The sequence below is a fragment of the Hypanus sabinus genome, chromosome 3 (genome assembly GCF_030144855.1).
Source record: "Hypanus sabinus isolate sHypSab1 chromosome 3, sHypSab1.hap1, whole genome shotgun sequence".
NCBI classification, from domain to species: Eukaryota; Metazoa; Chordata; class Chondrichthyes; order Myliobatiformes; family Dasyatidae; genus Hypanus; species Hypanus sabinus.
In genome coordinates this window covers 151,634,077-151,650,001 of record NC_082708.1, presented here as the reverse complement: position 1 = coordinate 151,650,001, position 15,925 = coordinate 151,634,077, and the positions used below count along the sequence as shown (strand labels likewise).

Here is a 15,925-nt window from a genome sequence, read left to right as displayed (position 1 = left end):
ACTGAGGAATAATTTGAGGTGAGAATTGACTGTAGATCATTTCAGAGCAGATGGTATGGGCCTGCATTTGTGTTCTGTTTGAGGCTTTGCCAGCAGAAGCACTGTTCAAAGAGGAGGTTAGCATAGCAGAACTAGTACCAGTCAATGTGCCTCTTGAGCCTACCACTTTTCATGGCATTTCATGTTTCTCTTACTTCCACTTGTAACATGAAATACTGCACTTAGTCACCTCAAGACTGATCTATTTTGTTAACTTTAGCATGAAACACCAACAATTGTGGCACTCTGTAGCCTGCATCTGATGCTTGCTTCCTAAACTCTGGTGCAGGCCTACTCCTGAAAGCTCTGCTTTTGTTCAGTATGCCATGCAGCAAATAAGCCAAAAGAATGTAGTAAATGTACTATAACTGAGTGTTCCTACAAAAAAAGCTGCATATGTTTACAAAGCATTAAATAAAAGTTGTCTAAGGGCTCTTTTAAATGTGGAGTTTCCCATATGTATGTTGTAGTGAACATAATTTATCCTCGAATTGTCCTAGTGTGGGTTGGCTTTTGCTTAAGCTGCTTTTGTGTATTAATATTGCATGTGATTCTGGGACACTGACAGAAACTGAAGGCAGCTCCAAAATGGTCAAGATTGGTTGATTTGAATTGTCAGTCATTTATAGTACCGACCCAGTGATGGTGCTGGCAAAATTAACAACTGAATAGTAAAAGGAAGGTGGGAATAGTTTTTCAATGGTAGAATAGGTTGTCTTATACAAAGAAGAAAAAAGGAGAAATGTACACTCAATGTCAAATTCTTTAGGTACAACTGTACATCTGCATGTGCCCATCCCATATACAGTAACAAAGGAGCCAAGTCAACTGTTCAAGAAAATCCGGTGGAACATGGACATCAATGGAGGGACAGCTCTTGGTGATACAACAGAACCATGCACAGACTATTATTTCCTGTGCTACAAGGAGACAAGTCAAGTGATGAACAACTACCATGGGTCCAAAGGTGCAACTACTGGAAAAAGCAGGAGACTGTGGTCCAGAGGTCGTTGGGTTCAGGTGGAACCACCCCCAGGAGAACCAGACTTCCTTCGCTGGTTTCTATACAAACAACCATGCAGTGATTACGAACTCCTGGTTACCATTGGTTTTGAGGAACCAGCCCAGATTGCTGTAACAGACCTCCTCGTGGACATTCTGATGAACCAAAAGGCTCCTACTCTCTCTCTGGGAACTGCCTACCGAATGCCAAACCAATCCCCTACCTGTAGGTCCAGAGTCACCAGGAATCCTCCACACCTTGCCAGGTGATTTCAAGTGGGCTCAGTGCAGAGGCCTTTTCAAACTGACTTAGGTTCTTTTGCTGCACCGGCCATACCCAATTCTCCATGGAATGGGTGTTCAGAAATGCAGAAATCCTAAAAATCAGGAGTACTGAAGAATTGTACCCATGTACGCTCATTAGGTATTAAATTGTTTTGATCAAAGTGCAAGTGTGATTTAAAGTGCAAAATATCTACAGACAATGTAGATGAAAATGTATGAAGCCCATTATGGCTCAATGTTTGAGGGTAGCATTTATGGACTGAGTCATTGGGTATATTTAAGGCTGGATTGATAGATTCTTGATTGGCCAGAGCATGAAGGGATACAGGGAGAAGGCAGGAGATTGGGGCTGAGAGAGAGAGAACTAGATCAGCCATTATGAAATGGTGGAGCAGACTCAATGGGCCAAATGGCCTCATTCTGCTGTTATATCTTATCCTACAGTTAATGAGCAAAGTCTTATCTTACATCTGCTTGTTAATGTAAATATCTAATTAGTCAATCATGTGGCAGTAACTCAGTGCTGAAAAGCATGTAGACATGGTCAAGAGATTCAGCCATTATTCAGACCAAATATCAGAACAGGGGAGAAATGTGATACTAAATGACCATGGAATGATTGTGTCCAGAGTCGATCGTCTGTCTTCTTATTGCATTTTGCTGATCCCAAACCTTAAGGCACCGATCAATATGGTCCTGAACCGACAGTACCGCAATCTCCTCTTCTTGTGTGGGGAACAGCGGGGGTTGGTACCCCAGGGAACGTTCGAATGGAGACCTTCCAATGGCAGAGCTCACCAGAGAGTTGTGGGTGTACTCAACCCACGGGAGGTGGTTGCTCCAGGTGGACGGGTGGTTTGCCGTTATACAATGCAGCGTCACCTCAAGGTCTTGGTTGACCCGTTCCATCTGCTCGTTCGTCTGGGGGTGGAAGCTGGATGACAGTCTGACAGATGCACCTAAGGCTTGACAGAAGGCCTTCCATACCTGTGAGACGAACTGGGGACCTCAATCGGAGATAATGTCCGTGGGGATTCCATAGAGGCGGAAGACAGGGTGGACGAGAAGATCTGTGGTTTCCTGAGAGGAAGGGAGTTTAGGGAAGAATTTGTAGTTTGTAATTTGCCTTGGAGAACTGGTCTACCATGGTGAGTACGGTGGTGTTCCCATGTGAAGCGGGTAGACTGGTGACAAAGTCTAGGACGATGTGTGACCAGGGACAGGTAGAGGACAAAGTAAACCCGCAGGTGGCCGATGAGAGGCTTTTCTACGGGTACAGATGGAACATGCCGAGACATAGGAACGGGTATCCGCCTCCATGGACGGCCACCAGAAGTGTTTTTTCAGGAGCGCTAGGGTCCGATCACTCCCAGTGTGGCAGGCAAAGTGAGACGTTGCACCCATTGGAGAACCTGAGACCTGACGGTAACAGGCACCTACAGGTGATCGCCAGGTCCATTGCCGGGGTTGGGGTCATCCCATTAGGCTTCTTTTACTTTGGACTCAATCTCCCAACTGAGGGTGGCAACCATACAGGATGATGGGAGGATAGTCCCTAGGCTGGAAGTGTCTTCCTTGGAGTTGTATTGAGGGGAGAGTGCATCTGGCTTCCCGTTCTTGGACCCTGGATGATATGTGAGGGAAAACTTGAACCGTCCAAAAAATACTACCCAATGGGACTGGCGCGGGTTCAAATGTTTGGCAGTCTGAATATACCCCAGATTTTTATGATCAGTCCATACCACAAACAGTTGTTCTGCCTCCATTCTTCCAATGCTAATTTGACTGCCAGGAGTTCCCGATTCCCCATGTCATAATTCCGCTCGGCGGGGAACAGTCGGCGAGAATAGAAGGCGCAGGGGTGAAGCTTTCCATCCAAACTTGATCTTTGGGACAGTACTGCACCTATCCCAGAGTCAGAGGCGTCCACCTCGACAATGAATTGATGGGCTGGGTCCGGATGGACCAGGATGGGAGGGGTGGTGAAATGCCTCTTCAGGTCGGTGAACGCCGAGTCAGCTTCAGAGTCTCAACAGAAGAGGATAGTATGTGAGGTAAGCCGGGTAAGGGGGACCGCCACTCAACTGTAGTCTCTGATAATTCAGTGGTAGAAGTTTGCAAACCCCAGGAATTGTTGAAGTTGTTTACGGGTCGTGGGCCTAGGCCATTCTTCCACTGCCCAGATCTTCTCGGGGTCTGCTCTCACCTGCCTGCTTTCAATGATATAACCCAGGAAGCTGACCAAAGGAACGTGGAACTCACATTTCTCCGCCTTCACAAATATTTGGTTTTCCCACAGTCTCTGGAGGACTTGATGAACATGGTGAACATGTTCATGGTTGGGGGGGGGGGGGGTGCTAGAAAATATCAGGATATCATTGAGGTAGATGAATACGAACCGATTAATAAAGTCCCTCAGTATGTCATTAATGAGGGCTTGAAAAACAGCAGGAGCATTGGTGAGGCCAAACAGCATGACCAAATCTTCAGAGTGGCCCAGAGGTATATTAAAGGCCGTCTTCCACTCGTCTCCCTCCCTCACCCTGACTAGATGGTAGGCATTACAAAGGTCCAGCTTTGAGAAAATGGTGGCTCCATGCAGTGGTTCAAAAGCCGAACTAATGAGGGGTAGAGGGTACTAATTCTTAACTGTTATACTGTTTTGGCCTCTGTAGTCAATACAAGGACGAAGTGATCAGTCCTTTTCTACAAAGAAGAAAGCGGTGGCTACCAGGGAAGATGAAGGTCTGATAATGCCTGCCATGAGGGATTCGCTGATGTACTTCTCCATGGCCTATCTCTCCAGTCGGGATAGGATAAAAAGGCGACTGGTGGGTAGCGAGGCCCCGGGGAGAAGGTCGATGGCACATTCATATAGGCGGTGCGGAGGCAGGGAAAGGGCCTGTTGTTTACTGCATACCGGTCCCAGATCATGGTATTCTGTGGGGTCTCGGGACAAATCAAGGGGTTCCGGGCCAGGCAGGGCTGCAGTAGCTTCCCTGGGAGATGGGGCTGACTGCAGACAGTTGGCATGGCAAGACTGGCACCGTTTGGCTCTCCTCCCAGTAGAACAGTCGATATGGGGATTGTGTTGGGTCAGTCATGGATACCCTAGAGCTACCGGGGCTTGAGGTGAATGAATTAGACTGAATTATACCTTCTCCCAATGGTTGCTGGATAGGATCAAGGTCAGGGGTGGTGTACAGTGGGTCACCCGAGCCAGCAGTTTTCCATCCAGGGCCTGGGCCTCAAGGGGGGTAGTTAGTGGCTCGTGAGGTATTCCAGCCTGGGAGGCTATGTCTTCGTCCAGCAGATTGCCCTCAGCACCAGAATCCACCAAAGCAGATAGGTACAGAGACTGTCTGGTAATTCACCGTAGCCAGGATCTGCATCCGAGTCTGGGGGGTGCTGAAGGGTGTATCGTCCGGTTCACCAGGGCACCCTTTTTCACTGGTGCCCTCTCTTTTGGCCACTGAGGGCAGGTATCCCGGAAGTGTCCTGGCTGGCTACAATAGAAACAATCCCCAGCTCTCCACCTCCAAAGTCGTTCAGCCAGGGAGAGCCAGTTCCATCCCAGCTGCATTGGTTCCTCCTCCAGAGTGGTGGGAACGGTCGGAGCAGGAGCTACACTTGGAGCGGCTGGGGAAGGGAGGCTGGCTAGGACTGATAAGGTGGACAGTGGGCTTCCCCGAGGAGCGGGGCGACTGGTTCTTTCTCTCAGCCGCTCTTGAAGTTGATTATCTAATCTAATGGCTAGCAAGATCAGAGAGTCCAAACAGTCCATGCCATCCCTCGCTGCCAGTTCATCCTTTATCTTGTCCAAGAGGTCCTGTCGAAACACCTCCCATAGGGCCTCGTCATTCCATCCCGAGTCTGTGGCTAAGGTTTGGAACTTGATGGGATACCTTGCTACGCTTTGGGAACCCTGACGCAAGCGTTTAGCAGTGTCCTTACCACGAATGGGTTGTTCGAAGACCTTCCTCATTTCAACAACAAAGGAGGGGAAGGAGGAACAAACCTCTGGTTGGTTATCGGTTATCGCATATCGCGGTTGCCCAAGCCAAGGCATCCTCTCATAACAGCCCCATAATGTACGCAATCATGGATTTATCTGAAGTGTAGGTACATGGCTGCAGCTCAAAGACCAGAGAGCATTGTAACAGGAAGGCCCGGCTCCTCCCTACGTCCCCAGCGTAGGGTTCAGGCTCAGGTACGTTTGGCTGTCGAGGGGACTGTGTTGCTGATCCCAGGGCGACACCATCCCAAGGGGTGCGGTTGGGTAGTCGGGAATCCTGGAGGGGACAGAGAAAGGGAAGCCAAACTCGGTCCACCTGCTCACTGCCCTTCCGTACATTCATGGACAGCATCCGAAGGTTTTCTGTGACCTCCCTAAGTAGTTGGCTAAAGGTGCGCAGTAGGTAGCCCTGACTGGCGAGGGCCTGTTTTACGGGATCCATGTCTGCTGGGTTCATTATGGCCAGTTTGTTGGTCGACTCTGGTGTGAGTAACCTTGTTTCATGGTTCTTAGGGCTGCCAGTTCTAAGTCTAGCATCACTCCATGATACCGATTCCACGGTCGCTAAGTCAATAATGCCTCCAGACTCTGCCTCCACGCCCACGTTCTGCACTTGGGTTTGCTAACCGTCATGCTCGTGTAACATCTATACCTTATGGTCTCATATTCAACACTGTAATCCATAAGTCTACAGTGGATTTGATAGGAAAGTTAAGAAAAATAAAGAAAAGCGGAGTGGTGTTACAGATCAGTATTGAATTATTAGAATGGGATCAGTAGGCAGAATCAACAAACAATCTTCTGCATAAGCTCAGCAGGTCAAGCAGTTACTGAGAGGGAGGATAGTCTATGTTTTGGGTCAAAAGTCTGTATCATTCCTTACCTTCATCCTCCCTCCAAACCCACAAATGCTGTTTAAGCTGCTGAGTTCATACAGGAAATCATTTATTGGTCCAGATTCCAGCTTTTGCTGTCTTGCATGCCTCAATATGCTAAATAACCTATTCCTGTAAGCAAATTTCTATTTACCAGCATCAGGGATGTGTGTTTTCTCAAATTACGGAATTTAACTTTGTTGTTTGACCTTTCCAACTGTCAATTTGCATTTTTTTTACTGCTTCTGAATATTCATCTGTGATGTTAACTAAGAAGTGTGAATAAACCTAACAATGAACCCTTTTCAAACTAATATATTGTTTGCATCACATCAGAAACACCAACATAAACATCTTTTATTTTGTTGAACAAAAAAATTATGATATTGGCATTTTTTCAGGAGATTTCAGAGGGATGGGCATATACTTGGAAGAGGGCTCATCCTATGATTATTTTTAGGTCATAAACTGAGTTTACCAATTTAGGTAGTTTCTAGAGTAGGTTGCATAGTTGGTACAGCATTGTGGGACGAAGGGCCTGTAATGTGCTGTAGATTTCTATGTTCTGTGTTCTATTCAATATAGAAAATGAAAGTCAATTTTATTTGAACTTCATTTAAACCTTTTCAGAGTCATAATTTTTCTGCAGCAATGTTAGTGCTGTTAAAAATTAGACCATGGCAAAGCCTGTGAACTGAAGCGTAATATATACATATAACAAACCAAAACCCAGGCATTAATCAGAAAGTTTTATGCATCATATATTTAAATAAACCATAGTATATATAATAGAAAAGTTTACTTCTGCAAATACTAAGAATGCAGCCCCACCAGTACTGGGCGGTGTAACAAGTTAGCACAGGCTGTTCCTATTGGAACTGTAGCAAAAGTGATGGAGAAGTACTATAGTGATAAATGAGCTTAAATTGTATTACGTGCCTTTTAACCTCTAGCATCTGTTTCATACACACTTTTTTTGAAATTACATTAGGTAACACGAAGAAATAGAATTATCATTGGTTGTCAGCATTAGGGTTGTCAAAAGTATATTTATTTTTTACAGAACAGAAAGAGAAATTAGAATAGTAATTTATTGCAGCTTAACAAATGAAGATCAGTTCAATAAAGAATTAGATTTTTTTTATATGCTGTTCATTACCTCAGGGCACCCCAAAGAAATTTGCAGCCAATGAAGTATTTTCTTGTAAAGTGTGACCATTGTAATAGCGTATGGAAGCACAACAGCCAATTTGTGAACTGTAAAATACCACAAACAACAAGTTATTATGTTTTAATTGATAAATATCAGCCAGAATAGCAGGGAGAATTTATTAATCATCCAGTAGAACATTTTATGTTCCCTTATTTTACATTAATGCCCAAAGGCAAAATTCCTCCCATTCTATCAAGCAGCAATTTTAAGTTCAGCTTACTTTTGTCTGTCTCGTTACCTATGCTATTTCAAATATAGTAATGATAATTGTTTGAATACTTAAAGCACTCCGGATTTGTATCATACTTCTCAATGAGATATTGGGAAAACTTTGCCACTCTACCTCATACTCTGTTCTAAGTAAGTTTATTCTGAATGTCAATATGAGAGTTTTCGGAATGATTAACATCGGTTTAATTCCGGATAGTGAGAATGAGTAACAAAGTACATTAACATGCTTCCTCTCACACACTTGCACTGGACTGCTGACAGCTGTTGACATGGGGAAATGCAACACCACTACCGCAGTGCACCATATTGAAGTTTAAAAATAGGCGCCACTTATTGAAGGCATCTGTTGATTTGAATCTGATGAAGTGAGTAAGTATAGATCATATTGTCCTTAAAAATGATAGTTAATATTAGATAATCCTTAAGAGTACAGATTCAGAACTGAATAGGCCAAAAAAGGTAGAATTCTGCTTATGAAATTACTTGCTATTTTTGAAAATGTTGGAAAACTTATTGCAATTGAGACAGAGCCTAGAAAGCTATCATTGAGCACACCTGCCTTTCAATTTGACAGGAATGCCAAAGCTTTTACCAAAAAGGAAAACAGCTGTGCTGGATCAGATTAGTTGTGAAGTACTGGGGATATTTGGCTTCATTCCATGACAGTGTACAGCCTGTCCCTCTGTACAGTTTTCTCGGCATTAATCTCTATCCAGAGTGGCACTGTGTTTTCAAGCCAACCCAAAAGCAGGCTTTGACTTGCAGGAAGAAGGGAAAATTTGCTTAAGATCAATACCTTTATTATACCTATGAAGCAAATTCATGCATGTTGAGGCAGGAATCATTTGAAGCTATCTATATTGGCCAAAAGAGAAAATGAAATTAAGTCTATTATCTTCCTAGAAGTGGTCAGGAACGTACAATATTAAATAGCTAAAATAATGTGCTATCTAGTTAAACGAACTTGAGACTTTTAAAAATCACCAGTCTCCTATATCTAAGTAGTCAAATGATGTAAAGAATGCATAAATGAAAACAAAGTTAGTGATTTACTTATATCCCATGAATGACAGAACAGTATATTGCCTCTTCAGAGTGGTTGAATTTGGGGGAAATTGAATAAAATGGGATTAGAGTAGGATTATAGTAAATGGTTAGTTGCCATCGGTTTGGTGGCCTGAAAGACCTGTTTCTGTGCTATATCACTATGACTCCATATATCTTTAATGAGTTTTATTTTCCTATTTGGAGAAGTGAGGATGCATGAATTAAACTAATAAAGATACACACAATCTCTTTTTATATCTGTATTATTTCCTTCCACTCCATGATCTGATGAAGTGTTTCCACACTAAATTCAGCGTATTTCCGATCAAAGTATTTTGTCTGTCATTAAGCCTCAGTTTCAAAAAGTGGAAGCAGTTAAAGGAAAACCACAAATTATTTCCTTTGATGAGTTGTAAGGTTTACGAAACTGTCAATAAATTCACACATTGCATTGTGTCTGTGTGATGCGCTAAGTTAGAGGAAGGTTGCAGGTGAAAGAATAATTTCTAAGAAGGTAAAAATTCCCTTAGCTATTCCCCCAGTTCCCCAGGTTAACTATATAAGACTTATCTGTGAATTTATATTTATATTAACAAGATATAATCTGTAAAGACACATTAAATGTTAGGATCCCCTTTTCAATCAGAATAGGTGTGCACAATTTATGCATCGTTATGCTGAAAGCTGTATTCATTTAAGACCTGAGGGGTATATCAATTTATTTATTAACACTTTGTATCCATGCAGGTTGAGGAGGTATGCAATGTTAGCAAAAACTGTGCTTCCACCTTTATTTTTTATTCATATGGTCAATGCTGATTGGCCCAAAATTTATTGCCAATTTCTCAGTATCTTGAGCAGAATAGCTTTCTGCACTGTTTCAAAGTTAGTTACAAATCAGTCTTGTTGCCACGAGTCTGGGGACTCATGCAGACCAGATTATGTATAGAGGAGAGATTTCCTTTTGTAAATAACAGTAGTGGATTTGTAAGAGATTTGAGTAATTACATCACATTAGATACTAGTTTATTATTTCACCTAATTTAATTGTCTGATTTTAAATTCCTCAGCTCTTTTGACATATGATCACTTCAGTAAATCAAATAATCTTTTTTCACTCGTTACAATGTATTTATTACAATTAATAGTATTTCAAGAAATTAATAAACAATATGTGTTTGAGATGTGATGGTTTTTCACCTGAATTATTGATAACATCCTTCTAAAAATCTATCTTCAAACCTTTGAGACTCTAGGGTAGTCCTAGAGTCAGTAAGCAAAAACTGAAGGATAGTCAAGTTAACATGGATTCATCTCGGCGTCAATACAGGAAGAAGGTAAAGTTTGGAGAAATGACAAGAAAAAAATTAAAAAGATTTTTCTGATACTTCTCTGTTTACCTACTTAAAAGAGTAGCAGAATCTGTCAAACAGAGAGGCCAGGCATAAGAAACATTAAAGAAAATGAACACAAGGAAAAATAAAAAAGTAGTGATTCATTGAATTATGACTTTAAAGTAGTGCTGAGATAGCCCCACATGTCAGTGTCATGCATCAAACTTCCTACTGCATTCCTTTGGTTGGATTGATGAAGTGTAGATTCACAGAGCCTTCAAATGTGAATGAAAACATAACATTTATTGTAGTACATACCAGATGAAAGTAATTTGACTAAGCAATTTTAGAGCAGATTGCAAATAAAGTTGGTAAGAGAGGTTTGTTATAAGAAATATCTTCATGTAGGAAGAATGGGAGATGTTGGAGGTAGGTATTTTACACATAGAGTGGCAAGTGAATTAGACTCATTGCTGGGGTGGTGGTAGAGGCAAATACATAAGAGACTCTTAAATAGGCACATGGGTGAAAAAAACGAAAGGTTATGTAGGAGGGAAAGGTTAGTTTGATCTTGGAGCAGGTTAAAAAGTTGACAGAACATCGGAGGCTGTGCTGTAGTGTTCTATGTTCTAAAGGAAAAATGAACACTACTTTATTTTTTGCGCTGTATTGCTGCCGCAAATTAACAAATTTCATGACATATAATTCAGTGATGATAAACCTGATTTTGACTTGGGAGTTAAAAGCAAGACAGCGTGTGCTGGAGCAATTAAATTCAGAGCTCCAAACCGAAGGTTCTTGCTTCATTGCAGTAGTGTTTGGAATTATGCTTCAGCAACGAGACAGGATTTGGTAAGTGTCCACGATCGGTCTGCTTTATCAGATGGGACATGATACAAGAACTACAAATTTCCTTTTAGTACCTGGTTACCTGGTTGCATGTGCAACAATTCAATGCAGAAAAGAACAGGAAATTAATGTTTTCGAATTTTAACACAATCAGTGATTAACTTAAAATAGAGCAATAAAACATATCTTTAATTAAATCAAGAAATGTTGCCTTCACTCCATAAAGTTTGAGGTGCTTGGATAAGTGAACTTCATTGTGTAGCCACTCCTACTGATCAGAAGTGGCTTCAGTCTCAATGCCTGAAAGCAGATTTCAGCCAAGTTAACAGCAGACATAGAGGGAAATAGACAGCCAGATAGTCTGCTGTTAGTCATCATGTGGAAGATATATGAATGAAAAGTATAGCTGTTGTATGGGCTCTCCTTGTTTATTACGTATACTTGACAGTTGGGATTTAGACGAGCCATTGAATTGCTGCCAACACGTACAGATATGGAAATATAATCCTGAATAGTGAAAGAGAAAGAAATGACTAATGTGCACGATTTTAAAATCAGATTGAAATTTCTTCATGGACTTTCAAATACCAAGATTTGCAAAGGTGAAAAAGTTTAGCTTAGCCTCTTGATTTTTCTAGTTAATCCAGGAATTCAGTTTAAGGACTCAACTTTTCAAGCAGATCCATTTTGACACTGTGGTAAGTGACACTTTGTGAAGTCTTCACACCTATGTGAATGTTCTTCTTCACTCCCATTTTTCCTTTACAGGTGGCACTTCATGCATGTGGGGTGGCGACAGACATGGTCATTGACCATTGTATCATGGCAAATGCAGCATTTGTGATCTGCCCGTGTTGTTATGGCTTCATACAGAACACAGTCAAGTACACGTTCCCAAGAAGGTAGGGTCTTGTCTGAGACTGAATGGATATTACAGCCTTCTGATTTAATTCATGTCTTCCTTGAAGCTTGTTTTTAAGTATTTATAAATCTTTAGGGAGTCTTTTTTAAAGAAAATCATTCATTCTTATTGGACTTTTATCATACATATAGCAGATAATTTTAAACTATCGAATTGAATTGAATTGACTTTATTTCTTACATCCTTCACATATTTGAGTTAAAATCTTTTTTACATCTCCTTCTAAATGTGCAATGTGCAATCATAGTAATTATAATAATTTATAATATATAGAACAGTCAATGTAATGTAGAGTACACTCAAATCAGCGAGAGTCAGCAGTCTGATGGCCTGGTGGAAGAAGCTGTCCCAGAACTGTTGGTCCTTTCTTTTATGCTGTGGTGCTGTTTCTCAGGTGGTAGCAGCTGGAATAGATTGCGGTTGGGATGGCTTGGGTCCTCAATGACCCTATGGGCCTTTTTTACACACCTGTCCTTGAAAATGTCCTGAATCATGGGAAGTTCACAGCTACAGATATGCTGGTCTTTCCTCACCACTCCCTGCAGAGTCCTGCAATTAAGGGAGGTACAGTTCCCATACCAGGCAGTGATGCTCTTAATTGTGCCCCTGTAGAAATGTACTTATATACTATCAAAGGCCCACCTAAGTTTCTTTTGTTAACTAATTTAATTAAATGCAAATAACACTAGATCATAAAATGAAAAAAAGTATTTGATACTGCAAATATGTTCTATTTTATTAATAAACTATAGACTAATATTTTCTCCAGTATTCACATCCCCTCACCTGGGGAATTTTGGCATTCAAATTGTTCTCAGGTCTGTTACTTCTGTTTGCTTTTTCTTTTCTCCTTTGTTTTCCCCCTTCCTCATCCTATTCAGTTATGCCACCTTTTATTTCTCCCCCTCCGAAAGCTTTTTCACAACTCAAATGTGGTTTTGTTTCCTGATGCTTTTCCTAGCTTTTACAGAGAGTTGTGGACGTAGCTCAGCACATCATAAAAACCAGCCTCCCCTTCCCTCCATGGACCCGGTCTGCATTTCTCACTGTCTCGATAAAGCATTCAACATAATCAAAGATCTAGCCATTCTCTCTTCTGTCCCCTCCCATCAGGCAAAAGAAAGTCTGAAAACACATCCCAGCAGGCTCCCACTGTAATAATACTACTGAACAGTCTCCTAGTGCAATAAAATGGACTCTTGATTTCACAGCTTACCTTATTATGTCCGTGTGCCTTATTGTCTTCTGGCACTGCACTTTCTCTGTAACTCTAACACTTTGTTTTGCATTTTGTTACTGTTTATCCCTGGACCTCAGTGTACTGATCTAATGAAGTTATCTGTCCAGAAGACATGTAAAACAAAGTCTTTCACTGTACCTCAATATGTGACAATAATACACTAATAAATCAATTTACCAATAAACTAATTATCCAGAACACTCCAAAATAATGCATTCCTCCAACCCTGGTCTGTCATTTCCTTGGTTGCAACAGGAGACATGATACTTCTATGTCTCTCTATTTTTCTTCCCACCTTTAAGATATGTCTTAAAATTTACTCTTTCACCAAATTTTTGGTCACTTGTCCTAAAGTTTTCTTCTTTGGCTTGTTGCCAACTTTTGTCTGCTAACTCGCTCCTGTGAATTATCTTCAGCAGTTTTACTGTGTTAAAGTTGAAATAAAAGTGCAAATCTTTATTACTTTTCTTTGATTTTCTTTGTGTAGAAATGCATAACTTTAAAAGGCTAGATGGAAATGACCTTCCTTGTAAGAAATATATTCTCAGCACGAATAGCACAATCCAAGCAGAGCATTGGATGAGCAAAAGTTCAGGTGGAGAGAGATAACTTACATCAATGTAACAATTACTACATTTAGGAGCAGATAATGCATAGCTTCTTGAGATATTCAATTTAAACCTATTGTGGCAATCCAGGTCCTTAATTTAACTCCAAGTATATTCAAATCTTAAAATACTTCTCACCAACCTTTGCTTCTGTACTGCTCAGGGTTCATATAAATAACATTTATGTTGTACTGACAGGGCAGCTCACAGCAAATTTTACACTATGACCTAACAAAGTAAAAACAGTGCCTGTGAAAGTTAAGGAGTGGCGTCACGATTCATAAACATTCTAAACCTCTTAACAGGCCTCTTTCCCCTCCCCCATCACTGAAAATGTTATAATTAGAAGATCAAACTGTAGCTCCTATCTAAAGAGGTGAATGCTTGCAGTTACAAAAACTGTTATACATTCCGAGCCTTTTATAGCTATAATTGTTTTTCCCACAGGAACTCAAATAAGTGAAAGAAATCACATTTTGGAATCAAATGGAAAATTCCAAAGGGTTTAACTTCATCAATATACTTATTATTTTCAAACATTCTCATTTTGTAAAGTAATGTCTTTTATAGAGTCATAGAACAATACAGTACAGAAACAGACCTTCGGCCCGTCTAGTCTGTGCCAAACTGTAATTCTGCCCAGTGCCATCGACCTGCACCTGGACCATAGCGCTCCATACTCCTACCATCCACGCACTTATCCAAATTTCTCTTAATTGTGTTATGAACCCCGTAACTGGGTCACTTACCAGCAAAGATAGAGATGTCCGTTGAAGTCTGATGATACTATTTTTAACAGTATTTATTAGTAAAAATACACAAAAATTGTATCAATGCAAATATACAGATAATATACGTCGTGAATACTAAATCTAAAAGTGCGGGTATAATAATAATCAATAAGAAATAAGCTCTATCGTTGTCTAGGGGATAATGTATTGTCCGATGGAAATATAAAGTTCACTGCAGTTCCACAAGCTGCCGTCTTTTGGCTTTCGCTGTGTAGTATTTGTTGGAGAGAGAGAAAGAAATAGGAAGAGAATGGGAACAGTTACCGCTATGGGTTTTTCCAACCTTCCTTTATGATTTTGATCCGTCAGGTGTCTTGTTGTTGTGGCCGTTCAAGTGTGACCTTTCCTTTAGCTAAACCGTTTTTCTGTGGTGAGCTCGCCACCCAGGCAAGGGAGGATGCACAACAGTCCCCACCGGCTTTTGCGATAAAACGCTGTCCCTGGATCTCTAACGTTTCTCCTGGTGCGTCTAAAGGGGTTGATCCCCAGACCCCTCTTTTATCCTTACTTGCGGGGTCTCAGATGTCAGACAGGTTGGGATGATGCAATCCCTCAACCAGACCACTCTAGTTGTCCCCTGAGGGGTTTCAATGAATAGTACAGTACTCAATACACAATTCCGTCTCCAAGAGACAAGGGCTGTTACCAGTGGTTCCGTTCCGCTGATGTCAGGACACCTTCCAAACCTTGTGTATTCCGGGTGTCTCTCTCTCATTTCCTGGATTCCAGGCCCGAAATAATAGCGATCTTGCGATTCTCAAAAAGGAGGGGGCGACTTTGTACCCTTTGGCCCCTCAGAGTTGCTTCACATTTGTAACACCCCCTTCCTTCTAGGATTTTTGCCACAGGTAAAAATTAATTAATACAGAGTCTTACAGGATTTCAGAATCTAACAAAATACGAAAGAGTTTTTTTTTCTACAGAGTAATACAGTTATACATTCAATTCAACATCTAAACAGTTAGCGATTACATTGTCACTTCCTTTAATATCTTAATATCTTGTACCTTAATAAGTTCTTGTAGCATCAGACTCCAATTTAATAACCACCTATTTTTTTTTCTTTGCTTCAGGAAAACAAAAGAGTTGTGATCTTAGCTTACGTGTATGTTACAAAAGTTCATGCAAATATCTTTATGTTACTTTCAAACTTAACAGTCAATCTTCCATGGGGTTGTCTTTATTATTCACATGCTTTGTCAAAATCCCTTAAAACCGGATCTTGTTAATTAAAGTGGCATCCCGTCAACCCTCGCCCCTTTTCCAGTTAACTCCCACGTGGTTAGCTTGTATACCAATGTGGAATATGCTTTTGCTTGCTTCTTTCATAGGAGTTATTTTATCAACAATGTTTTCCAAACTTAGCCCATTTGCTGAATTTCCACACAATTCTTTATTTTTAAGCAAGTCGTTAGCTTTATCTTCAAGACCCTTCATTCTATTGGTTTTCAGTTTAAAATCTGCAAGTGACCCC

General features: G+C 41.0%; 1 protein-coding gene across 1 annotated transcript in view; it reads left to right on the top strand.

The window, feature by feature from the left end:
- The window catches only part of gstcd (glutathione S-transferase, C-terminal domain containing), a 224,664-nt gene that overhangs the window by 185,588 nt on the left and 23,151 nt on the right, over positions 1-15,925 (top strand). The window contains exon 9 of the mRNA XM_059965388.1: positions 11,659-11,792. Coding sequence (XP_059821371.1) covers positions 11,659-11,792 — 134 coding nt within the window. The remainder of the gene's footprint in view (positions 1-11,658; positions 11,793-15,925) is intronic.